Consider the following 27,588-nt stretch of genomic DNA (forward strand, 5'->3'; position numbering starts at 1 on the left):
TGCTAACCACAAGATTGGAGGTTCCAATCTACCAGTCTTTCCATGGAAGAAAGATGAGGCTATCTGTTTTCATGGAAGTTTTTGTCAGAAACCCTATGCAGGATTACCACGAGTCAGAATTGACCCGATGCCAATGAGTTTGGGTTTGGGTGGAATATTTAGATAAATCAATCCTTGACTTTGCTGGTGGGTTAAAACTGCTGATCTTTAGAGTAGTAGTCAAGATTTCATAGGAATTTAATACAATGTATTTCAATTGACAATCACATAGAAATTAGTTAAACAATTATCCTGTATATACAGATAAATTAGTTTCTTACTAACTGCTCTAACAAAATGAGAAAGAAAACAAACACCAAAATATATTCAACCTACTATCCAGAGTTATTTCATTCCTTAAACATCTCCATAAGAAATGTACTTACTTTCTAATTTACTCCATACATGAACAGATTACTAACCACATAGATACTCCCTTCTTGGAAAAGGAAAGAAATTAACAAGTCCAATAAATAGATTGATGTTTCATCATAATTTTTTTCCATTTGTGTGATTCAAGGTAAGTCTTTTGGACCCCCTGTTTCCTAATCTGAAAAATTAGATAGCAGTCATGTGCTCAATGTTCAACTACTCTTGCTATCTATCAGAAAATTGTAAAAATAAAAGTAAGATATGCATATAAGGTAAAATAACCACCAAAATTCTATTACATGTACTTTGTTTCTTTTAGTAGGTGTGTCCTTCAAAATCTGGTATTAGAGGAGATCCACTTCAGGAAAAGGTTGGAGGATGAAGTCTACCCACAAGCACCTTGGAAAAAAGGCCCAGTGATCAACTTCCAAAACAACCAGCCATTGAAAAACTCTGTGAAACACAGGTCGACTCTGACACACATGGGGCTTCCACGCGTTTCACAATCTATGTGACAGTAACCGGTCCACTGGTTTCTGTCATCCCATCTAAGGTTTCCCTGGAATCCTCAAAAGAGTGGGTAAAGAAAATGTACTTTGAGTTGGGATTATTATTTATATTACACCGATTTAAGGGCTGTTGATAAATTAAACGTCCAAATCACAGTGACCCTGTAAGACAGAGTAGAACTGGCCCTGTGGGTTTCCGAGACTGGAAGCCTTAATGCCTCCTCTTCCCCCTTCAGAGTGGCTGGTGGTGTCCAACTGGTGGCCTTGAGGTTAGCAGCCCAAAGCCTCACCCACTACTCCACTAGGCTCCACGTTGGTATTGTTAGTTGCTGTCAAAGGGATGCACAGTGACCCCACCAGAGCAGGGTAGAACTGGTCCATGGGATTCTTAACGCTATGACCTTTGGAAGGGGATCGTCAGGCTGTTCTCCAAAGAGCTCCGGTCTAGTTCGGTCTAGGGATCAACCATTTGTGCCGCTGAGGGACTCTGGTTTGGCAACAGGGGGTCAAAATGCTTCAGCAAGCAAATGAAGATGAGTGCAAGAATAATAAGAGAACACCTTGGAATACAGGTGTAGAACACATTCTATCCAGATGTTATAGGAATCGTGGGCTGTCCTTCCAAATATGGACTCAAGGAGGCAGGGATATTGAAGATTCTGGTTACTAAAATGACCAGACGTTTAAATCCACTGTAGTGATGAGGTAATTTAACAGAGATGTCAATGAAAAGTTTTACTCTTAAGGAGTGCTGGTGGCATAGTAATTATGTGCTGGGCCTCGAGCCTCAAGGTCAGCTGTTCAAAACCACCAGCCATTCCTCAGGAGAAAGGTGGGGGTTTCTACTTTTGTTAAGGATTACAGTCTCGGAAACTCAAAGGGGCAATTCTGCCCTGTCTTACTGGGTCACTGTGAGTCAGTATTGACTCCCTGACAGTGAGTTTGGTATTGTGACTTTGGAATTTGATGTGTGAAGCTCTTACTTCAAAATAGTCCAAATTCAATGAATGATATCCCTTTAGGTATATACTGAACTCTTGATTATGGAAGGCACTGGTTCTCAAAATATCATTGGTGTTATTTCAAAGAAACTGCATTTCAGAAGCGAACAGAAATAGCCCTCCCCTCCGCCTCTGCCCACCACCTGCACTTCCCTCCCCCTTGCAGCCTTTCTACGCTCGCCAGAAGTTGTCAGAACCAAAACCTCCACATTCATTACCCCAAAGTGAATCAAACAATTTCTAGTCATTCTATAATAAAACAATATTTTCAATTAGTGTGTCTCATGCTCTTCTGAGAGTAAGTATATCTGTTAGTCTCTACATATTTTACACTATAAAACTAATCTACTGTTAAGCGTAGTCTCTGCTGAGATATGCAATAGGCTTACCCTGGCTTCTTTTGTATCTTGATGTTCTGCGGTTTGTTCTTACGGTTCAGTTCACTCCCATTCTTGAACCACTTGAATCGGAGAGAGGAGTATTCAGAACTGGTTTCACATCGAAGCACTAGCTTAGAGCCTGCAACTGACTCCTGACTTTTCATCTCTTTCAATCGGGGAGGCAAGGCTAAAAAAGAAAAGATAAGGTGGGGGTGGGGGAGAAAAAACACAAATACAGGTCATTTGACAATCTTTCAAAGAAAAACATACTAACTTCAAGTGAGCCTCATCAAGACTCCATTCTCAAGGGTTCTACTAACCAAGAGGGTGGAGGGTGGGGGCGGGGGTGTATCAGCCAATACGAATCACAACTTTGGGAAAAACAAAATTCCCAAGGAAAATAAACTCAAGGAGAATAAAGAGTGAAAACCTAGTTTAGAAATTAAAGTGTTGTCACGAGCAAGTTATTTTTTCAGTCTTCAACTGTCTTGCATCCCATTTCAAATTCTGAACACTGGTGACTTCAGGAACCAAGAGCTTATGGTAAAGGGAACTATATAGCCTGGGCATTAAGAAAAATCACATTAGCACCTAAGATCACAACCTAGCTTCACAATAATGTGAATAGGTATAGCAGGTGTCATACCCACTTTTCAAATAGAATATATATATATATATATATATATATATATATATATATATATATATATATATATATATGAGAAAGCACCTGACTTACTCAAGGAAACACAGTTTGTGGAGACTCAGTTACTCTGGACTCATTTCACAATTCTACTTCAGACATGGCCCTTCGCCCACCCAAGAAAATTGAGGTGACTCATAAAGGAGTCACAATGGATCCTTTCTGCAAGATGGAAACTCTGTGGTACTATCCTTCTGTCCTTGGACCTACGACTGCTAACACACACACACACATACACACACACACACACCATGAATGGGCCTTCCAGATGGCCACCACACTAAGGCCTAATTGACAATTTGATTCACTTTGCCTGTTCTACATTCTCTCCACACATTGGGTCATCTAAATTGTGCATCGACAGATAGGACATTTAATGTTAAGCTAGATTCTTCTTATCTCCTGAGAACTTATGGATGAAATACTGCAATAGCTGCAGTTGGCTTCAGGATGACAATGGCAGCTGGGAGAGGGCAGTTACAAAGCTGGGACACATTTCCCAAGGTGTTGAAATGCGTGGAAGTTGAGCGATAGGAATGCACCGTGCTTTTGCTGTATAATTCTCTATCGGATGATGGATTTTTCTTGGAATAAGTGTTCCAAAAATAAATGTACACCTGAAGGATGTCTTTTAATAATTTACACCACAGAACCTGAGATCGCAATAACTCTCAGTTACTCCTGCATCTCAGAAAAGTCAATTGTACAGTGAATTTCTGCCCCACTTCCAGAGTTAATAGGAAAATCCCAGAAAACACACCTACCCGCCTGAGACTCCACCTTGCTGATTCAGTGCCGAACTACTCACTGGACAAGGCAAGCCCACTCCAAGGACAGCGATCAGAGCCACTTTAGACATGAACAGGAAATGAAGTACCTTTCCTATGCTAGGTACGTGTGTTTTCCTTAAACTAAACCCTTACCAAGTAAATCACGGAGCTGTCAGGACTGGACATCTGAGAGTTCCAATAAATTATAGCCCAAACCATTTGACCATTGTGACCATTGTGATTTCTTAGCAGTGCTCCTACAATGACACGTCCTCCAATTTTATTTATTTGGGGGTTGAGAAAGCAGGTGGGGGAGCAGGCACTCAATGCGCGTGAACACACTGGCACGTTAGGAAACTTAACTCAGCCGTTCTCAGCCCTTGATACCTGATGATTCTGGCAGGTTCTTTTTCTTGACAACTTGAAAATAATACTTATGTGCCCTGAGCAGCTTTTGTAGAGACTTTAAAGAATTGAAGGTTTTAAGAAGCAGAATAAACACTCATCTCTCTGGAATGGTCTGTACCTTGCTATTAACGCTTCAAGATCATTTTCAGTTTTGCGCATTTGGTGAAGAGCTTTTAAAGAAAAAAATTTGCTGGTACTAAATGGTACCCAAGGAATCTATTAAAAAAGAATTGCCTCATTGTTTTATGTAAAGACTAAAAAAAAAAAAAAACTCCTTGAATTCTTAGTTTGTTTTCACTGAATTTTACACTTAACTTGGGATGCAATCTAAATTCTTGCCTCTTAGCAAAATACCTTAGACACAATTTCAGATAGCCCTACCTTTTGAGAAGAGCCAGGTTCAACCATCCATCCTACAAATTTGTTTAGCAATATAGTCTGGATGTAATTCTACTAGATTTGGTTTAGTGTCCTTTTTGCCTGTTAGCTGACTGAAGCACCACAGGTGGATGGCTTTAACAGCCAGCAGAGTGCTTTCCCACCCTTTAGGAGAGCAGAAGTTGGAATTCAGGGCTATGACTCTCAGGGAAGAGCTGGCTCTTGTCCTTGACTCTTCTGCTTGTGGCTTGGCATCTCTCGTCCCTGTTTTTGTTTCCTAGCTGGCATGTTTAATTTCTTTCAATTTCAAAAGACAATGACTCCTGATACATCCTACACCCTTATCTTGGCTCATTAATATAACAAAGAAAATGAAATTATAAGCACAGGCATGTTACTGTTGCCAGGTGCCATCAAATCACTTGCAATTCCCAGAAAAGCAGAGTTATCGGTATGCACAGCACATTTTAGGGGGGGGGGGCAAAACTAAATCCACAATAACTCTCCTCTTACTTATTGATTCCTTCATTAAGAATCTTGACTCCAAACACAGAGAAGCAACTGGACAGATTCAATTTGAGATATATTCAATGTAACAACTAGTCGGAAGTTTCAACTTGCCAATGTCATCAATGATAAGAGAGAAGCTGATGTCAGATAAAAGCAGTTTAAGGAGACATGTCAAACATATACTATGTAATTGGATGTTGCTTTCAGGATCAAAGAATAAAAGTGACAACAGAATTATTGGACTCATTGAAAAAATCAGAATAATGATGTTACATGAAAAAAAATAAATTCTCCAAGCGTGGTCCTATCATCGTATGTGGGAAATGGCTTGATTCTTTGGCAATGACTGCTGTGATATTCAGTGGTGAGATGTCATGATAGCGTCAATGCAAATTTCAGATGAGGTAGCCGATAAGAAAATACCTGTGTGCATACAGAGAAAACAACGACAAAAAGCTTTTCTTTTTGCTTTGCTTGCCTTCTCTCCTATCTTTTTTTTTGCCATTAAATAAGATGCTTTAACATTCTTTAAGTACATATAAAGTACTGATTAAGACTGCAATCAAAGAAGAAACCCTTGGAGTATTCAAATTATAACTTACAAATATCCCCTCAAAGCTATACCCTCTGTTGAATTTCTATTAAGTGAAACTACACTGAAATCCTTCATGGTTCTACCTGCTAACCATAATCTCATGACTCCACTCCCATTAGATCCTTTGATGAGAGGACACCAACTGCCACCCCACAGATCAACATCTATTCTTAGAGGTGACCCAGCCTTGGAGGTGATCTGTGGTGTGATGAGTCAGGGACCTTCTGATACAAAGTCCTTTTTTGCTTCAAGAACCCACTCCTGAAGGTGGCATTGCTATATGATCACTCGTTGCTCTCTGAGGCTCATTTCTATCTCTATCGACTCCACGGAATTTCTCATCCCACACAGCTGTAAGCCCATGGGATGTGGAAAAGCTCCCAATTCCCATTTGGCATACCTTCCCCCGACTGCCCTTCAGGAGAACCGACTACGATATAAGGCTATCCGCTTTTCAGAGAACTTCTCTTTTTATGGGGCAAATTTAAAATCTTCCATAGCAACAATGAAAAAGCAAATCGTAGCGGTATCACTAGAGCAAGAAAAAAAGATCCTTGGTCTGTGGATACCTTTCCGCTGGTGACACCATGAAGAGCAGCATCATTCAAAGGCCCTCCCTCACGCCTGGCAGAGCCCAAATGCAAGCATCCAAGGGACTTGGCCATAACATAAATTCTTCTTTTTCTTCCCGCTTAGTAAATTTGCTACTGAAATAGCCCTGGGTATTCCACGGGTTCTTGTTTGAAAGAATGTGAGCTAATATTTGATCCTGCAGGATTGGTGTATGCTGAGCTGCTAAGCAATGGTTGCTGGTGCAACCCACATGCCATTCCGTGGGGACAATGAGTCAGCAGCTGCCATACAGATTTAGTCTTTGAACCTATAGGGTAATTAAAAGTCAGAAGCCACTTGATGGCCGCTGTCGAATGAATGACTCTTACAGGAGGATTAGCTGGAGACAGCCACACACACAGGAAAACTTTGAGTATCTGCATTTCTCAGACATACGGTTTGGTCCCATGAAATCATCTGAAATGTTTCATTGAAAAAGAAAATATCGCAATGATTGATGTTAGTCTCCTTCCCCCCCCCCCGCCCCCCACACACCTAGAGTGAGGAACAACAGAAACATGGGTGAAGAGAGATAGTGGATAATGTAAGATAATGAAAATAATAATAATTTATCATTTATCAAGGGTTCATGAGAGGGGGAAGGTGGGTGAGGAAAAAAATGAGGAGCTGATACCTAGGGCTCAAGTAGAAACAAAATGTTTTGAAAAAAAAGATGGCAATATATGCTCGACACAATGGATGTATGGATTGTAGTAATAGCTGTAAGCGCCCCCAATAAAATGATTTAAAAAAAGAAAACATCTACTCCAGCTTTATGAAGTACTTTCTAATATTCAGGTATATGTTAATAAGGCTCGGGGTAGTTTTAAACTTGGGGTCATTTTAAACTTAGATTTTAGGACTGGGGGGTGGGGGGAAAAGGTCCCTTGACTTTTAATGCCTTAAGGGTAACTGGTTTGTTAAGTTAAAAATCAGTTGAAGGGGCCCAAAGCGTGCTCAGCTAATGCTTCGATTACAGGAGGCACCGGAGACCCTCGGCCCTGGTCCCACTTCTCTCGGTCTACTACATTTCATAGTTGTGCTGCCAATGTGCTTCTAAATAGGCGGTTGTGTCCCACACCCTGAAACAATTTCATGATAAAACAAATTTTAAGCAGTTTCTGCCAAAATCTATTTCAAACTTGCTTGAGTAATAGTCTTTAGACATGAGAATGACTGTACCCACACCCTCGGAAATGTATCAACCGAGACAGACGGTCACGTGCAAAGCAGAAAAGCCTCTTATGACAGACGCATGGAAGCCCTGGGAACAGCCCCCACACCTTTTAAAGGCGCTTGTTTTCAATGTTGCATTTTATAGGTCTTAAGTGTTTTCAAAGATTACAATAGACTCTTCCTATTGTAATGCAATGTAACTAGGTATGCTATAAAAAAATAAAGAAGTCCACTCTTAATGAATCTACTTGATCAGCCACTCATGTAGGAAAAAAAAATATGGTGATCCAAACTGACTTCTTGTACATTTGGACCTAATGAAAAATGTAGGGCAATATGGGCATTGGTTCCAATATGTAAGTGAAGAATTTTGATAAAATTGCAATATTTTTAGTAAATCATTGCTCTAAATTACTGAGTGCATAACAAATCTCTTAACAAAGTCATCTTCTGTGCAGTTGTTTCTCAGATATATTTCAATGTCAACTTTACGCTGCACTGTGAAGAACAGGAAGCAAATTTTAGCCCGGGGAAGCCGTCGCGGTGGCCTGAGAGCTTGCAGCTCTAGATAAGTTGTCATTTCAGCTCTTTGAAGGAGCAGACAGTGCAAAGTTATCTCGTGTCATCACTGCCCATGTTTGTGCATTAACCTGAAGAGCCTCCACACGCCGAGCCAACTGAACAGGAAACCTGCAAAATGTTATCAAACGACAATGAGTTTTCACCTGTGATCGCTGCCCACCCTTTAGAAAGCCTGCTGCCGCACAGGCACAGAAATCACAGTGAAAACAGACGTGGTGCTAGTTCACGAGAGCCTTGCATACATCCCTAATCAGTGCTCGACCCCCGAAGATGCGCTTCTCCGACAGTCATTTGCGGGCTGGGAGTAAACAAATTTGGGAGAAAAGTTCACAAAACGTCTTGAGCTAGTCATATTTCTCCCTCGCTACACTATCTCAAGGAGAAGATTACAGTCACACACAGAGCGAATAAAGTTTATACGTCGCCATCTGGTCTTCTCTTTTCAGCTGCACCCACAGAGCTGGCTATAAAAGGGGGAAGTATCTTATCGGCTTCGAATGTAAAGACACAGCTGTGGAAGGGGCAGCAAATGCCGGTGGCAATCGTAAGAATACTCTTGGGTTTTCATCTCCTGCTTCGGATGCAGGGTGTGATCCTGAGTTAAGTTTGGAATCGTCCCACAAGGTCACGGTTTGTTGCCACTTGGGTGATGTGCTGTCTTTGGGGGGACACTGGCCCCCTTCACTGGCTGTTCACCTTTGAGAGGGTCTGTCCTGACTCTGGTTCAGTAGAGCATTCTGTGAGCTAAAATGGGACCCCTGTTGGTCCCTGTGTGTTCTGAAAAGATATGCTGAGGATGAGTGAAAGGACATGGATCCGTCACTTGGGAGAAGGTGCTCTAAACCTGAAGTCCTGATTATGAAACACTGTCCATGTGGCTGTACCTCAGTAGCAACACACTACAGCAAGCCTGTGAGCACCAGGAGAATATGCTTCAGAGTTGGGCTCTGATGGCTGGACCCTGAATATATCACATTGGTGATTCTAGAGTCAACTCATTACACAGTGCGAGAAGGTGTGTAAGTGCTTCTGTTGATGTCGGGGTTGTTGTTCGCCACCATACAGTCGGTCCCCGACTCATGGCAACGTCATGCACACCAGAACAAAACGCCACCCAGGCCTGCATCATCCCCACGACCAACTGTAGATGAGACAACTGTGATCTAGAGGTGTTCAATGGCGATTTTCAATAAACTCCATTAGAGTAATACTAGGCCACTCTTACTCAGCACCTGCTCTGAGAACCTCATGCTAGTTCACGTTTTAAAGCCATTACCTCCATTTTACAAATGGGCAAAGAAAACCGAGAGGTAACCTGCCTTTGGCCACATAGCTGGCACACTTTAGGGTCAAGATCAGCACGTTCAACCCCATAACTCTGCTCCTTATCCACTAGTCAAAAAATGGAATCATCTGCTATGTTGGCAATAATTGTGTCATTCAATTGTGCAAAGGTGTAACTTATTGAACTATCGACTGTGACCATACTTCCAAGACATAATACAGATAAGCCAGGTGGCATCATTTCTGTTCTTATTACAAACACCAAAGACCGAGTGGGAGAGAAAGTAAGATAAGATTGCTGAAGTTTCTGAGCTTCTTTGATGAGTCCTGGGGCGATTAAACAAGGCGCAGCTCTTGTAAAGGGCACTTATTCACTCAAAAGAAGCTTCTTTTTAGTGAGCCGTACTTTTGTCTGCCAGATGCCAAAATGCCACGAGGGAGGAGGACCCGGCAACTCTGTGCCGTGGTCACTGAAATGTAGCAATCAACATAACAGCGAAAGCGTCTTCACAGATGATGCTATTATTTCGAGGCATAAAGACAACACGCCATGACAAAGAAGACGGCGGGAGAGCCCTGCACGGTGGCCTGCAGTTTAATGCACCCATCTAATTAGTGCTGTCGCCACAGCTGCCCACAATTATGAGGGCATCTCACTCATGGACATAAAGAAGATGCCCAGCAAGCATCATTTCAGGTCAGCCCAGCAGAGATTATAATGCTGGAAATTTACTTAATTGATGCATAAGTGGCAAATTTTCTTTAACCTGCGTTAGTAAAATTAATCTTTATTGTTATCAAAAATCAGCTCCCCCACCCTCCTTACTTCTTATGCACATTTTCCATAGTGACCTTCAACGTGTCAGTTAAAAAGAGCAATTGACAACCCTCTAGTTCCTGGCAATGGTACATATTCAGTTAGCTTCGGATTGCAATGGAGGGGTCTATTTGCTTGAATTTATTAGGCGCAAATGGCTTATACTCAGCTATTGACAAAAGGGCCATGGCCCACATCCACTAGTGAAGCCATGGAGAAGAGACCTCATAATCTACCCGTGTCAGAGTCCAGCCCCAGAAGGCCACGTACTGCAGAAACCTATTCACCCACAGGGCCTTCACGTGTCACAGGGAACTCATGGCAGTGGGTTCTCTAAAGGTGAACTGGCCTGTGAAGAAACAAGCGTAACAGAGAGTTGGCTCCCTACGGTGCTCTTGGTGATCATCCTCATGGGAATAAATGGCCCGGCCCTTCTCCCAGAGCCACTGTGGGGGTACAAAATCCTACCTTTTCAATGAGCAGTGGAGCAACGAACCATTGTGTCACCAAGTCTCCTTATATGAATATCCCCACCCCCGCCACCAACCCCCCCCAAAAAAACCAAACTCAACCCACTGCCGTTGAGCCGATTTCAACACATAACAACCCTAAAAGACAGAATCAGACTGGCCCAGGGGGGTCTGTGACGTAATCTTTATGAAACCATAATACCTCATCTTTGTCCCCACAAAGCAGTGGTTGGGTTGGAACCACTGACCTTTGAGTTTGCAGTCAAGTGCTTAACCTATTGTACTACTGGGGCTCCTTATATAGACAATAACACTAGAAATATCTTTATTAGTACTTTGAATGAAGTTTAAATAGAATATTTGCCAATAATTTAAAGCCTGTGTATTACAAACTACTGAATTCTGCACATAACATTGTGTACTTTTACCTCAAATTTTTCTTATCCCTATTAACATATCCATTCCTAAGCCACCAGCTGTTCTGTGGGGGAAAGATGAGGCTTTCTACTCCCTGCCCTTTCAGTCCAGGTCAGTTCAACAGCAGGGAAGTTTTTGTTTTGGTTTGGTCTTGAGAGTATCAGATTGGAGAGTGAGGAATCATGGGTTCTAGCTCTTGCTTGGCCAGGAGGGCCAAGAAATCGTAGCATTACTTTGAATCGCACTAATCTGTATGTATAAAGAAGATAATTCCTACCTTATCTATTTTACACAGATGCTGTGTAACTCTAATGAAAAAAATGGCAATAAAAGCACGCTGCATCTTTACGATAGTAGTTATCATTATTCAACTCCCTACATAAGCCAACTCAACTGCCATTATCTATAACTCATTTAAAAGGCTAGAAAGGCTTCGGCTATATCAGTCCAGATGGTACAGAATCATATGATTGGCACCTGAACACCTGCAGATAGCTTTGGCCAGTAGGCTGGAAACTGCCAAGAAAGGTCACTGAAATGCCCAGAATAAAGGACAGCCGTGGGAAGAATAGCCTAGCCATGAAGAGTCCTGCAGGCTGAGGATGGGGAAGGAGGCCAAGCCAGGAAAGCAATAGGTTTATAAAAATCATGAAATGTTTCAGAGAGCAGAAAGCATTCTTTCAGAATAATATCCAACTACAATTCTTGTAAAGGCACTGAAGCATTAAGTTTCTGAAGACAAAAAAAAGGGGAGAGGACAACATTTTGCACAAGAAATATAATTTGGAAAATGTTGATTCTGGCAGGCTATACAGGAAAATGACTCAGGAAACAGCATATTAAGAGAAAGACTCCGATTTTAGGGTCAGCCAGACTTGGGTTCCAATCCCCACTTTCCCATCTAAATCTCTGTGACTGGGTGATGTTGTTTATCCTCTGTGAGTCTCGGCAGCTCCATCTGCGGCATGGGTTTGCCTCATACAGGGCAGAGAGAGCAACAGAAACCACGTGCACGCCACACGCAGTAAATAAGACACGGTTGACACACAATCAGCCTTAAATCAATATGAACCACTTATAGATTCCTAAGAAATTAATTAAATTCAGCGACGGAACTGAACACATTATCAAAGGAAGTTACAATAGAGAGGGATCTGTTTAACATTTAAAATCTCCTGATAGTGGGAATGTGTAATATTGCCTTCATGTTTAATATTGCCGTCAGAACATGCCACTTTCACCATACGTGACTTAACTGAGTGGCATTTCGTGCCTTACTACTACTTGGCCTGCTGTTCACAAAGCACGTTCATAAACTGTCTCATTTCGGTGTTACTGGGATTTCTTAAGATATCTGGAGGGGAAAAAAGGCTGTATTTTCATCAACAGTATTGCACCAAGTTAAATGTCAGATTTCATCAGTAAACCAAGATGATGTAACAAAAGGGGAACTGGGTAAAGGGTGCACGGGGACACTCCCTTGTCCTTGCAATGCTTTTGCAAATGTTAAATTATTTACCATCAAAAGATGACTATGCTCAATTGATACATTTTTGGAATAGTAAGCCAAGTGTCCCCTTTATGTGTTCCAATATAACAATTATTTCATTTAACTAAATGCATTTTCTCTTTACAGATCTTTTGTTCAGCAGAGGTTGGTGTGGCTCCTTAATGAGAGGGTCTTCTTTTTCTCCCCCAACAATGTTTAATCCTGGTAACTAGCACGGTGCTTAGAATTATTTGTTGAAGGAAGAATGAGTTCACAAATAAGGTCACTTAATGTGTGCTCAAATGCACCATGTCAAGCAAACTATGTCTTCCTCTCTAATGCTTAGGACTTATATAAAAACAACTGGATTTATCAAGGCATCACTCCCAGTCTTGCTCATACGATTACCTTCTATGTTCTAGTTCTCTCATTCTGAGCCAAACTTTTATATTAGTGTATTTTACACGGTAAAGCACATCTTCTCGTATCCAACGAGTGCCCACTTTTTTATAGGTGTCTGGCTCCATTCTCGTAGCTACTCCCCAATTTCTAGTCACTCCCCTAATTTCACTGAGGGCCTATTCCAGAGCTACCACTCTGGAACAGAAACAAGATCCTTGTCTTCCTGGAACTTGCATTCTGGTGGCGCTTGTATGCTGATGAGTGGGCGAGTTTATTAGCGAATTATATTATGACTTGTGAAATAAAAGCTTTCCGTCTATAATTATTAAGTGCTAAACACTGTTGAGGTAGCTCCATCTTTTCCACAGTCATTCCACGAACCTCTCTTTTCTCATTAAATTAAGGCTTTGGGAATTGAGCACTCTATCTACATTCCAAAAGCCAACTGCCCTCGAATCTATTTCGATTTACGACAACTCTATAAATCAAAATCAACTTTCCTCCCATGAAGATTCATCAAAGGAGCCTGGTGGCACAGTGGTTAACTGAGTGCTGGCCGTGGACGGAAAGGTGCTGATTGGAACCCCCAGCTGCTCTGTGGGCGATCCATGCTTCCACAGAGAGTACAAACATGGAAAGCCTGTGGGCCAGGTTATTCTCAGTCCTAATGGCTGCAGAGTCAAATGAATTGGATGGCAACAGGCTGCCTTAAAATATTAATCAGTTGAACACTGCTCAATTGGTATGATAGAGTTTTCAAAGCAATTTTCCACAATAATGTGGAATTATTTTTCTTATCAAACAACTATCAGTTAGGTTTGCCCTAAGTAATTATATCCTCAGTGTTTATATCCTTTGGCAGTATTTTCCATGCTGGGCCGCGAACAACCACTCTGGCAGTGTGAGCCCCCCCCCCCCCACCCGGGGCACCTCAGGTGAAGCCTACAGAGCTGCTTCCCACGACATCAGCCTTAGAAAAGTTGCTGGAGCACCATTGTACTCTGTCAGGAAACAGGCTCACTATGAGCTGGCATTGTGTAAGTGGGGGCATGGGTCTTAAGTATTAGGGACATACTACGAATATCATATGGGAATCCTGTAGTTTCACTTTCAATATCCCCCCATGCGTTGCATGATTGTTTCAAACAGTAAGAGACAAGCCTTGGCATGATTCAAGACGAAGCCCTCATCAGAATTGAAGAGTTTAGAGGGAAAAACCTGATGGCCCTGTGTAGATACGCCTCCCTTACACCAGCTAGGGATTGCTTCAGTGCTTTACGGACCACTGTGATAATTGACCTGGAGACGCCAATGGTAAAGATGAAGAAGCCAGAAAGGATCGTCTCAATTCTTATAGGAAGTCATAATGGTGGCATATATCAGATTAAAAACAACATAAAAGACAAACACCTAGCTCAGTCCTCAAGGATCCTCGTAAAGGCAGAGGAGTAAACAAAAATGCGGTGGCTGGGCAGAGCATGGGTATGTATAGACCAATAGTAAACAGCTTCTAACTAAAAATAAAAATCACTGCCATGGAATGAACTTTGACTCGGAGTAATCCAGCCACACTAAGATCTGTCTATGTGCTCCAGTCTCCCTGCAAGCCTAACTCATTTGTCTCCAGTCCTCACAGTCATGAGAAGCACTAGACCATTCCGCTGATGTATTCTAATCTTTATTAGGGAATGAGAGAAGAATCAGTACGTATTTCTTAGTGAGCTGTACTGAAAGTGTTATGTGTGATACTTCAGTGCTGAGCAAGATGCCTCATCTCTAGTAGACTTCTGAAGAGTTAGCTACAAGGCTCGAATTCGAATCCCTCATTTCCAAACAAATTGACTAGGAAACCAACTTCAGTGTCTGTGTGTGATTATTTAGGGGGGGAATGGAGTAAATAGGGAAAAGAGAATCAAATCTCTCCTTCTCTTGAGGGAGGTTCCTGCACCCCTTTGGGCGTTATGAGGCAGACTCCGTAAAAACAGAGTAATTCCATAATTTTTCAAAGTAATTGATTGAAAGTATACTAAATGTGGAGAGTTGATGTTAGACCTATAGAGGGCCCTTAAAAACAATTTCACCCTCACCTTGAAAATTGCTCAAAAGAGAGAAAGCAGACAGCAGTTCACATAGAAGATTAATACATGCCAGTCCTCGCATTTGCCAGTGTAGATTTAGAAATGACAAAGAACCATTAAAAGCAATAAACTCAACTCATTTCCAGATCTTATCTATTCTTCATTAGGATATTCAAGGTCACTCTTAAGTGTTTACAAGAGTACTAGCCCTAAATCTTCTCATTTTTTTGTTTCTTTCCTAGGCAATCATAGACATTAATACCTATGTACATCCATGAAGATCATAGTGTCTCCAATGTAGATCTTAATTTTTAAATCCAGACATCACCCATGTTGAAAATCTCAAAAATGACCCAAAAAATTCATTCAGTTGAACACATCTAAAATGTGACTTTTGCACTACTCATGCCCCATGTCCAATAGTCCACTAAAACATTCAGTCAATTTTATATCACCCTCATCCCTAAACCTTCCAGGAAAAAATTTTGTAGTATTAAGCATTAAGCAGAACCAGTGAGTCAGCTAAGTATAAAGCAACCACAAAAGTAGGAGAGAAGGGAAAGGAAAAGTACCCCAGCCACAAGAGCAATTGAACACAGGCTTAGATACGACATGCACCCTATGGGGTGTGGTGGGGGAGCAGGGGGCAGCAATGTCTATCATGAAATGCCCATGCCAGACAGGTATGATGGCTCAAGATTGTTAAGCCTGGGAAAGGAGCAGAAAGAAGCTGGAGTTGGAGGAAGAGTTCCTTGGGCCCCAAAGGCACATTTTAATGTTCTGTTTGGCATCAGACGCCTGACGGCTGTGAATACTTTTCAATCGCCATTCAGTTGGCTGGAATCAGAGGGTAATACTGTACATGGGGGGTAGCATAATGTAGTTATGGTCCCAGGCACTACACTGGAATTGCAACTGTGGCATAAATGTATCATCTAGATGAAATGAGGCTTTGATCTAATGAATCAAATCTGTACAGTAACCATATTAGCAAACATGTTAGACTTATTTTAGAGACTTAATTCTATACGTTGCTCTTGCTACCATATTTGTGTGGATGGAATTCTGGAAATCTTGTTTCTGTAAGGGCTTTGAGATGACCTGCATTGCTCACAAAAGTACGCTGAGATTTTGTCATGGGAATTAGAGGGAAAGATAGAAGTGACTTTACAATAACAATGGAGAAGTGGAGGAAAACAGATTCTAAAAAGATGTGGGAGTGGCACGTATGTTGTATTTCTAAAATGTGTTACAGTTTGGGTTTGTTGTTGTTGTTGTTTTGAAAAGAAGAAATGAGAATTAAAAGGCAGACAGAATGAAATATTTGGAGTAAGAATTCAGAAAAGAGACAAATTTGTAAATGCAGACTAAAAAAGAATGTGAAAAGATAGAGGAGGGGAAAATGAGGAGCTGATGCCGGGGCTTACGTGGAGAGCAAGTGTTTTGAGATTGATAAGAGTAATAAATGCACAAATTTGCTTTATATAATTGATGTATGTATGGATTGTGATAAGAGTACCAAATAAAATGATTTTAAAAGATTGGAAGAAAAATAAAAGCTGCAAATAAAAATCACATGGATACTGGAATCCAGCACTGAGGGCTCAATCCTAGCTCAGCATTTCACTAATTTAATGGTCATGTGTTTATTTGTAATTATAATAATGTACATGTATGGCTGTTTCATGTAATCATTCACTGGGTGTTATCTTACTATAGAATGTATTATTACCTATTCTTTTTGATTAATGCTCGTAATTTTGTTCCGCTACCCAAGGAAACTCCGTGTGGATTGAAACCACCAATCTTTGGGCATAACCATGTGGGTCACCCAGGGACTGCTAACAATGACAACATACTCAAATGCAAGTTACTCAGTTGACTCCTATTCGTAATAATTTGAAAAAGGGTTAAGCCACAGCTCCAATGGCAATAAAAATAAGGGCAAGAGGATTAGAGATGTTTGGGATTATTAGGAAAATTGGAGCTTAAGTAAACATAAGCATTTTTTAAAAGACTGCATATGTTTTTGTGAAAGCACAGGGGTGTAAGATGTATATATGCAGCTGAGCTGAGGGATGAAGACAGATTGTAGAGCAGGACCTACGTGGACGAGGATGCAGGTCAAAAACTGGAGACACGGAGCTGAAAAATCAGCACCTCCTCCTACAATGTAAAAGCAACTCTTTGGATCCAGGGTCAGATCTGAGGTGAGACATGGGTGTGGAAAATCTCCTGGTACGCACATTATTTCCAACAGAGCAAAGTGAATTTACAAGTATCTTAAACTGCAAAGGAAATAAGGTTCTAAGAGGCTTCTGGTGAGTAAGGAATGCTCAATAGTAACTAATAATAGAGTACACCATCCATCATTGCTAGCTCAAAATGCAGATGTTTTATCTTTAATTAGTAGCACTGTCTATTATTTTAGTTAATTATATAGAAAAATATTTATAAAGCTTTGACAAGTTCACACCAAACTTCAAACCAACTCACCTACCTTTCCCACCATAGAAACTAACTAGGCAGAGCCTCTATGTACACTTACATACATCCTGCCCATGCATTCACATATATGCGGCTCTTCCCACCATAGAAACTAACTAGGCAGAGCCTCTATGTACACTTACATACATCCTGCCCATGCATTCACATATATGCGGCTCTTCCCACCATAGAAACTAACTAGGCAGAGCCTCTATGTACACTTACATACATACTGCCCATGCATTCACATATATGTGGCTCTCCTTTCATATGCAATACACAGCAAGGGAAGCATTTGTCAGTGGTTTGCTTCAGAGAGAAACTTTCTTCTGGGTATAACTAACTCAGTGCCAATTCCCATCAATCATCATATACTCCTGTGTTTTACAAAACTCTATGATAATAACTCATATTAGCATCATTACCTTATCATTGATTATCTGAGAGCCACAATTACCAATAACTGAGTTATGCATGCGATATTTTATCTTAAAGAAAGGTTTCTTTCAAAAACAAGAGTTGATATACAAGGCTTGTTGACTAACTCTGAAGTTAACTGGGAAATTTAACTCGCAGTGATGCTGTATTTCAAAATATCCTGGTTGAGATTTATTCATCGTGAAAGTGACTAACAATAACCACCACCCTCATCCACTGCCTGTCAGTCAATTCTTACTCATAGAGACCCTCCCAAGAAGAACAGCTCCTATGGCTTCCGAGGCTGTAAATCTTAGAGGGGTGGACAGCTTCCTCTTTCTTCTGCAGGGTGGCTGGTGGGTTCCAATTATTGACACGGCACCACTACCCCACCAGGGCTTCTGCTGGTGTTTCATGGTTCACTTAATATAGTTAAAGACACTGTTACGAAATGAAGTAAATCATGACAAAGGCGCAAGATGTAGGTCAAGCATATCTTTGTCAGTCTTGGTCTTTGAGTACACCTTTATGACTTCCTTGGGTACTGTGAAGGACTTTTTGTTGACTTGTTTTTCCTCTGTCATAGAGTTTTTCATTTTAGTGTGAGTTCCTGGCTTTTGGGTGGATTATTCATCGGTTTTTCCTCTCTTTCCCCATCCCCATTCCCTGTGTGGAAGGCTTTGGAAACAAGGCTTTGCCTGCATATGCCAATTGATTTGGGCCCATTTGCTGAGATGATGCATTCATAGCAGTTGTCTCCACCATAGGTTCTATTTTTCAAGAACTCCACTGACTCAGGTTTGAAAATTTTGCTCTTTCTCCCCATCTATTGATGAAATATTTTATTCTCCATAAAGGTATTTGGAATGCAAATGTCATCTACTGAACAGAATTCTCTATACGCATGGTTTTCAAAAAATTGGTGAGCATCAGAAATACACTTGTTAAAACACAGATTGCTGGAGTCCACCACCAGAATTTCTGATTCAGTAGGCCTCTGGTGAAAACAGAAGCTCTGCATTGTCAACTACTTTCTAGGTGATGTCGCTGGGGCAGGACCAGAAAGCACATTTTTGTGAACACATAGGTTTTATAGTCTTATCCCATGGGAATAAAACAGAATCACACAGCAACCCGGGAAAAACAACTGATGATAAAAAATGCATACACTTGCTAACAGAATAATGGCAATAATCTAAATTTCTAAAGCTACAGAATGGAGAAAAATGAAGCAATCTGCCCTAGTGAAGCTATACTGTCTCAGAAATCCTAAAGGGACAAGTCACTCTATGTAGGAATGCACTGGATGGCAGTGGGTTTGTCCCTCATTCTTTCATTGCTGCAGTGGTTAAATCATGTGGCTTTTAACCAAAAGGTGCATAGTTCCAATCCACCAGCCACTTCACAGGAAGGAGATCCAACAATACATTTCCGTAAAGAGTATGGCTTTAGAAATCCAGTGGGAAAGTTCTATTTTTCTTCTTGGGCTGCTGTGAGTTGGAACCAACACAAAAGCAAGGGTAATAGAGAAATTGGAGAAAAAAAGAAGAAGAAAACTAAATAAAACATACATGTCAGTCTTAGGGCATCTTTAGGCCTCCACAAATGTTACATGGCTAAGGAAAGATACTATCTATTAAGGAATCTAGTGACAACAGTTAGACGCTTGGCTGTTAATTAAAAGGTTGGAGGTTCAAACACACCCAGTGACTTCATGGGAGAAAGAACTGAAGATCTTACTCCCATAAAGATTGCCTGAAAACACTTAAGGTATTTATACTGTGTCATATGGGGTTGCCACAAGTTGAAATCGATGCACTAGCATCTAAAAACCATCTTCTACAAATAGGGAAAAGATTAGTCTTTACCTACTATATAAAGAAGTGCTTCCTCCCATATACATATATTTGAGAACTAAGGTGTGCCTGATACAAATCCTGGTATTTTCAAATGCCTCATATGGATGTGTAAGTGGGAAATTGATTAAAGAAGATGGAAGACAAACGTACGCATTTGAATTCTGGTACTGGTAAAAAATACGGAAAGTGCTATGGCCTTCCAAAAGAACAAACAAATCTGGTTTAGAAGAAGTGCAAACAATGTAAGGAAGGATGGCGAGACATCATCTCGTTTACTTTGGACATGCTGTCAGGAGAGACCAGTCCCCGGAGAGGGGCATCATACTTGGTAAAGTAAAGGAGCAGAGAAAATGACCCTTGACAAGATGGGTGGACACAGTGGCTACAAAAATGTGTCCAATCACAATGACGATTATGTGGATCGTGCAAGACCTAGTGGTGGTGTGCTCTGAATTGAATCGGACAAAGCTCGGCGGCACTTTCCAACAAAATATATATATATATATATATATATATATATATATATATATATGTCATATCTAGCTTGAAACAATTTTGAGTTTCAATGTTATCAGATGGGATTTTTTTAAAAACCAAGAAGACAAATAACTGTAGAAAATTCTATACTAGATTCACATTAAACTCATCATCAAATGTAAGGAAAGAGTTTAAAATGCACTCCTTCTTTTTGAGTGAAAGACTAAACTCTAATCCACCCAGCCATTCTTAAGAAGCCATGCGTCTCAAATGTCTCGCGGTACCCAATGTTTAACATCATTTAATACTTTGTGTTATTTCTAAGGCATGTTTCCGTCATCATTGTTTTTCAATACTTGATATTTTTTAGAAACCTAATGATTTTCAATTCCCTAATACCTATCTTAACTTAAGGATTTGCATGAGTAAAAATGCAAAGTCCAAATTCTACTGCATTAAGTATAGAATGCTCAGAGAAATTCATTCACTGAGTTAACATTCTCTTGAAGACAGAAAGACTCAGCTACAGCTCTTGCCCGTGGAAACAAGCGTGGGGAGATTTACGGCAGACTTCACACAAACAGGAACAATTATGAAGAAAATGGACTCTTATTACAAATAGGTGATTCTCAAGCACTTAGTGACCATTCATATCCTAAAATATTATGATTTTTTTCTTTAATATTCCTTCGGCTTTGGAACAACGGAAACACCTGGAGTTGATTTTCACACTGCTTTACTAACCCAAGGCAGAGACCAAATCCCATCAGGCTAACTCTCACCCTTGACCTGTTCAACATGATTACCACTTTCCCGAGTCCAGCAGCTGTTCTCCCCCCTCATCCCACCCCAACCGCCTGCCCCCTTCATAAGTGTCCTACCTGAAACCCTGCCCAGGACTCAAAGACTAACAGTGCCGACCCAAGTGCAATCACAGTTCCTCCAGTGGACACTTATCTCTGTGCTTATCTCTGCTATTAGTCTATGCTATCTATGTGCCCACAATGCTGCAGACAACACTCTTGGGAGACGGCCTGAGGCAGTCATTGCTGGGATGCAATAAGGACAACTTGAGTGTGCCGCAGCCATGGAACACAACTTATTAAAGGAGAAATGGCAATATCTGAGGTTTAAAATTCCAGGCAAGTAAGAAAGAAAATACCTAAACCCACTTCTACGGAGACCTGATCCAGTAACACCACGTAGGTGATAAGGCACTGGGGTAGAGCCCTGCCCTGGCCCTGGTTGTGTTGAACCTCGGTCCACTCACTGAAGCTTTCGTCAGTGTTCTACTGAAGATGAGGACATGCCATCATGCCAGGGAGGGTTTTGCATGGATCTAATTAACAAAGCATTGGCAAAATCTCCCTCCTGTAGTCAACTTGGTAGTAACCACACTATCTCAATGACACTTTCTTTCCTTGTTTTCAAATGATATGTTGGGCCTAATTTCCCCCCTTAATTCATAGAGATATTCAGAAATGGCCTTTTGAACCTTTGGATTCAGAAAGCCTATCCCTCCCTCATTTGAGATTTTTTAAAAGAAATCTCCTTATCTAAAACTTAACCAGATAGTGTAATGCTTATATCCCCAAGACGAGCAAAATCAGGGTCAATTCATCCTCAAAGTGCTATCCTCTCAAAATCTCTAGTGTGAAAAACTGCAGCCGTCGGTCAGGTCAGTGTTGACTCATAGGGATCCTGTAAAATAGCACAGAACTGACCTGGAAGGCTTTCAAGGCTGGAAATGCATTTTTAAAATATCATTTTGCTCTATGAGTTAATTGTCTTTATTTTGTTTTTCATGGTTATGAATTTCTGAAGAACTTTTTCCTTAATCATTGTGAAATGCCACGCTTATCTTCGATACTATAAATGTTTATGGAAGCAGACCGCCACATCTTTCTTTTGTGGAGCGGCTGGTAGGTTCAAAGTTCCAGTCATTCAGTTAGCAGCCAAACGCTGAACCCCAGGCCCACCAGGGCTCCTAACTAAAATTAGAAGCAACAAATTTTCAGCTCAATAATTTTTTTTCTAAAATGTTTTTGTTGTGTTATTTTTTGTTTCTTATTGATTAATGACATCCTCTTCTGAAGCTGCTCACAATATACTTCTTGCCGGAAACAATAAAAATAGTGTGTGAACTACAATAAATATCACCTTAAAAGGATGCCACAATAATAGGAAATTGCTGAGTTAAATTATATGGTAAAGTTGAGACCCTAATATCTTACCAAAACCCAAACAAACGGAAACCTCTTTTCTTTCATCTTGGGTAAGGGGAAAGAACTGAAGGCTTAGGGTCTAAGGTAGGGAGTCTTTTGTTTTTTTAAAGAATATTTTATTGTGGGCTTTTACAGCTCTTTTTTTTTTCTTTTACAGCTCTTATAGCAATCCATACATCCATTGGGATCAAGCATATTTATACATATGTTGCCATCATTATTTTCTAAACATTTTCATTCTTTGTGAACACTTGGTATCAGCTCCTCTTTTTACCCTCCCTCCCCACGCCCCACCCTCATCACCCCTTGATAAATTATAACTTATTATTATTTTCATATCTTACACTAGCCCCTTTCTCCCTTCCCCTGTGGTTTCTTCTCCCCTCCTCTCCCTACCTTCCCCCTACTGATAGCACTACTCCCATTTCTGTTCCTAAGGGGTTTATCTGACCTGGATCCCATGTGTCCTGAGCTCTTATCATGCTTTGGCCTAGCCCTCAGTGAAAAGCAGGACTGGGGTCATGATAGTGGGGAGTGAGGAAGCATCAAGGAACCAGAGGAATACTGTGTGTTTCATCGGTGCTGTACTTCACCCTGTTTGGCTCATCCCTGCCTTGCTGCCCTTCTGTGAGGGGATGTCACATTGTCCACAGATGGTTTGGGGGTATCTGCTCTGATGCCTCTCATTATCAACAATATGTACGTTTGCTTGTTTTGTTTGTTTTGGGTTTTGTGGTGCCTGTTACCTGATCTCGGAGGGAGGCCTTATAGGTGTTCCTCTTCTTATGAAGCCCCCACAAAGCTGTACCTACTGAGAACTCCAGAAAGCTACACCCAACCAGTAAACCAAACTAAACCTACTTCTTCTTCAGCCTCCCTCTCTCCCAAAGCCGCACCCCTGGAATGAAAAGGATACTCTCTTGGCTCTTTGTGAAGACAGAGGTATGTGTTTGTGGGGGGTGGGGATTTAAAAATGTATATCCTCTGAGAAACTGGGGCTACAGACACACTCTTCAGAGCCCAGATGTACACAGGATGCTAAACCAGGAAGCATTGAACCATGAACTTGGTAGTGCCCCAGGTATACATCATGAACAAACCAAACCCTCTCCACAAGAATGCACTTACAATCTGTGCCACAAAGAACACCGCGGACAAGTTGTCTGCAGAGCTGGTCACCTGTAGAAGGGAATGAGGCCTTGAGCAGGGAGCAGCAGATACTTACGTTTTCACGTGTAAATTATAAGACCATTATTATCACTGGGCTTAACAAATAAATAAACAGGCTTGAAAATGCCTCCAGGGATGGGGAGCTATAAAATAGACTAGAGCATAGCACATTTGAAAGGGGACCAAATGTAACTGCTGGATATTAAAATAGATGAACTGGAATGGAAAACTTCACCGACGAACTTAGCAGTAGACTGAACACCGCAGAAAAGACCATTAGTGACGTGGAAGATCAATTCTTCTAAAACCATACAGCAGCAGAGTGAAACAAAATGATGAAAATATGAAAAAGGGTTGCTGGTTCGCCTGAGAGGGTCTGACGTACTTTTAATTAAAGTTCAAGAAGGTGGGACGAGAACGGGATTCCAGAAACCTCCAGAGAGAGATCGATGAGAATGCGTGAAGCAACTTGACAGGTTCAAGAAGTCAGATGATCCCATCATACGTTTCTGTTTTTAAAGGGAAGGTGGGCGAGCAGAACAAACCTAGATATGACGTCGGTTTGATATAGATCATAATCATAAGGAACCAAACAAACGAAAGGCTAAGAAACATCTAGAGAAAAGGGCAGACTATCTCCAAAGGACCAGCAAACCATTCTGGTGCCAGCCAGCTCCCTTCCGCACACTCCCTGACGGGTTACAGCCCACTGAAGACTGGCTGCATCTCGGTCTTCAACCAAAGCGGGTGTTTTCTCTACCGCCATCACTGCACGCTGAGTAAGCTCTTTCTCTGAACTCTCCCTCGGGGAAATGGGGAGAGAGGAGATGTAAATTTTGAAAATAATTCTGCCACATTGGCAGTTTCTAGCTTTATTAACCAATAATGTGGTAAGGCCACTGTTCTAGAAATTATGGTACTTGGCTTATAAGTTTTGCCTGTGTTAAAATCTTCCCACCAATCAACTGAAATACCTTCCTGGAGATGGGCCACAGAGAAAAAATGAAGTCAAATTGATTCTTTGCTGGTAAGAAGTGGACATGTAGAAAATGCAGGTACATCCATCACTAGGACATTCGACGCTCCGATGAGTTGCTCAGTTTTTCAGTCCAGACTGAGGTTATGCGAGATCAGGTTTTCTTTTTGTACCTCTTTTCAGATATTTAACCTGTAGTTCGTTCCTTATCAAAAGCAGTTTAATTGTAACAGTGAGACTGCCAGAAAGAATTCTCTATTTCCATGCTTGAGACAGTGATTTTTAAGGTCAGAGGCAATTAAAATGATTCATTGTGCTCATTCACACCGACTGTCAGCGCAGCTTGAGTCACCCCACTTTCTAAAAGTCTGCGTTATCTACCAAAAGGAGAATAAATAAATGTAGAAACCTTAGATTCAAAGCCTACTAGGCATCCCTTCAAGGAGAGCTGGAGGAAGTCTACAGAGGGCAAAAGAAAGTACGACTTGGGAATTTTGTTGAAGATTCTCATCCATGGGACACAATGAGCCTGCATCAAAAACATAAAAGTAACTCACATAAAAGGTGGGAGGATGGAAAGAACTACCGGGGGATCTGAAGAGCATAAACCCCTTCAGGAGACGTACACAGTTTGGTTTAAATTAGCTATGCAGAGACTTTTTCAATGGGTCTGTCCAGTGTGCATGTCTAACCGCTCACACATTTCTGGTCCTCAGTAGAGGCATATCCTGTATCATATACGTTTAAGGAACTATTAACCCAAAATATTCACTGCCATCAAGTTGACTCTGACTCATAATGACTGCATGGACCAGGGGAGAACGGCCCCGGTGCATTAGCAAGACTGAATCTCTTTGGGGGAATAGAAAGCCTTGCCTCTCTCTGGAGACCTGGCCGCAGTTTCAAACCGCTGATCTTTCCATTGCAGCACAATGCATGGCCACTCTGCCCGCAGGGCTCCCAATCAACTATGAAGGAGCTGAGGAAATCATAATGTGCTTTCTATTGAGCCCTCACTTGCTATTGGGAATTTCATAGAAATGCTTTTGTTTTGGTCATTTATAAATTTATGGTCATATTCTATATTTTCACAATTTATCTATCTAAACTACACTTCTGCTTGTTTTCTAGTTACTGCTTCTAGCCTTTCACCCTTCCCTTCTCCTGCCTGGGAGGAGCAAACTGTTCCGGCAGAGATGTTCGTCGGCACAGGCTTTTTGTTAATAAATTATTTTATTGGGGCCTCATACAACTCTTATCTCAATCCATACATACATCCATTGTGTCGAGCACATTTGTAGTCATCACCATCTTCAAAACATTTTTTTACTTGAGTCCTTGGTATCAGCTCATCCCCCCCTTTCCCATTATCCCTCCCTCATGAGCCCTTGATCATTTATAAATTATTAATATTTTTTCATGTCTTACACTGACCAATATCTCCCTTCACCCACTTTTTTTTTTAGGAATTTTTTTAAGTTCTTTGATGTTTATTTTGTAACCATTCCCTTGTAAGAAGAGTATAAAAACCAAGCTTTGAATATACTCGGGACTTCAGTCCATCAGCCTTTCACCCACTTTTCTGTCGTCTGTGCCCCTGGGAGGGTGAGACCATTGTGATTGGTTCCCCTTTTCTCCCCCCCACCTTCCCCTTCTCCTCCTGGTATTGCTACTCTCATGATTGGTCCTGAGGGCTTTATCTGTCCTGGATTCCCTGTTGCTAACTCTGATCTGTACCCATGTACCTGCTCTGATCTAGCCGGATTTGTAATGTAGAATTAGGGTCAGGATGAGATGGACCAGTCAGGGTGCAGAATAGCACTGATGAAACATACAGCTTTCTTCTAGTTCTTTAATACTCCCTCCCCCCACCCTTGCTCCCCACTATCATGACCCTAATTCTACCTCGCAGGGCTTTTTACGAAGACACTTGCAATATAAGCTCACAAACGTGGAAGCAGGGAGAGAAAACTCCACATTCAAGTACATCGGCCGGTGTGTTATTCAAGGGTCCACTCTACATACACATATACATATGATTTGGATTCCAAGAAGTCATTTATAAAGGGGATTTTAAAAGAATGTAAATTTCCCATTAGCTTTGTAAAATATCTTGTATAGGATGTGTGTGTGTGTGTGTGTGTGTGTGTGTGTGTGTGTGTGTGATGCAAAAAAGACTACTGTGCTCTGCTCCTAAGCAAAGGGTTGGAGATTCCAGTCCAGTCAGAGATACCTTGTAAAAGGTCTGATGATCTGATTTTTTTAAAAAATGTAGCCTTGAAACCTGTATGGGGAACAATTCTATTCTGGCACAGATGATGTCTCCGGGTTGGCATGCACTTGGCAGCAATTGGTGTAGATGCACATGTGCAGTGTCCCTGTGTGGCATGGGGACAGTAACAGTTCACACTCACGCAGGGGCACCGCAGAAGAAAGGCCTGCCAATCTGCTTCAGAGGAGTCACAGCCTGGAAAACCCTGTGGCTCTCCACTCTGAGAGATGGAGTTCTCAGAGTAGGAATCAACACAGTCACAACAAATAGCAACACACACACGTGCATACACAGCCATGCACCTATGTGTATAAGCATATGTGCTTATAAATACCCACAATTAAAGTCTTGCTTTCTTCCTCCTGCACTCAGCTCTGACCCAGGAGCCCCAGGGTTTCCAAGCTTCTGGTTAGGACCCTGAAGAGTCTTCCAGTCTATTACTGGCTGGGCATCAGTTGTTGGTCATCTCAGCTCCCTGAATGGGTTTCAAATGACTCTTCGGTCCCTTTCTAGCCATTGTTGAAGTCCCTTGTTAACGGGCCAGTTAAATGTGAATCCGCAAACTTTATGCGTTTCTACCGCCCCTCAAAGGATCTGCATTTTCCTCAAGGCAAGGCTCCTCCCTGCTACAACCTAGAGAGCCATTCTGTGAAACTCAAGGTTTACGAAGATGGTTCCCAGTAACCTATAGGACACCCATGCGAAGCCCAAAC

At 41.4% G+C, this 27,588-nt stretch overlaps 1 protein-coding gene across 1 annotated transcript in view; it reads right to left on the minus strand.

The window, feature by feature from the left end:
* Positions 1-27,588, minus strand: part of NRG1 (neuregulin 1) — a 1,270,305-nt gene that overhangs the window by 154,354 nt on the left and 1,088,363 nt on the right. Inside the window, exon 2 of the mRNA XM_075556715.1 lies at positions 2,311-2,488. Coding sequence (XP_075412830.1) covers positions 2,311-2,488 — 178 coding nt within the window. The remainder of the gene's footprint in view (positions 1-2,310; positions 2,489-27,588) is intronic.

Source organism: Tenrec ecaudatus, chromosome 8 (assembly GCF_050624435.1).
Source record: "Tenrec ecaudatus isolate mTenEca1 chromosome 8, mTenEca1.hap1, whole genome shotgun sequence".
In the NCBI taxonomy this organism is placed as follows: Eukaryota; Metazoa; Chordata; class Mammalia; order Afrosoricida; family Tenrecidae; genus Tenrec; species Tenrec ecaudatus.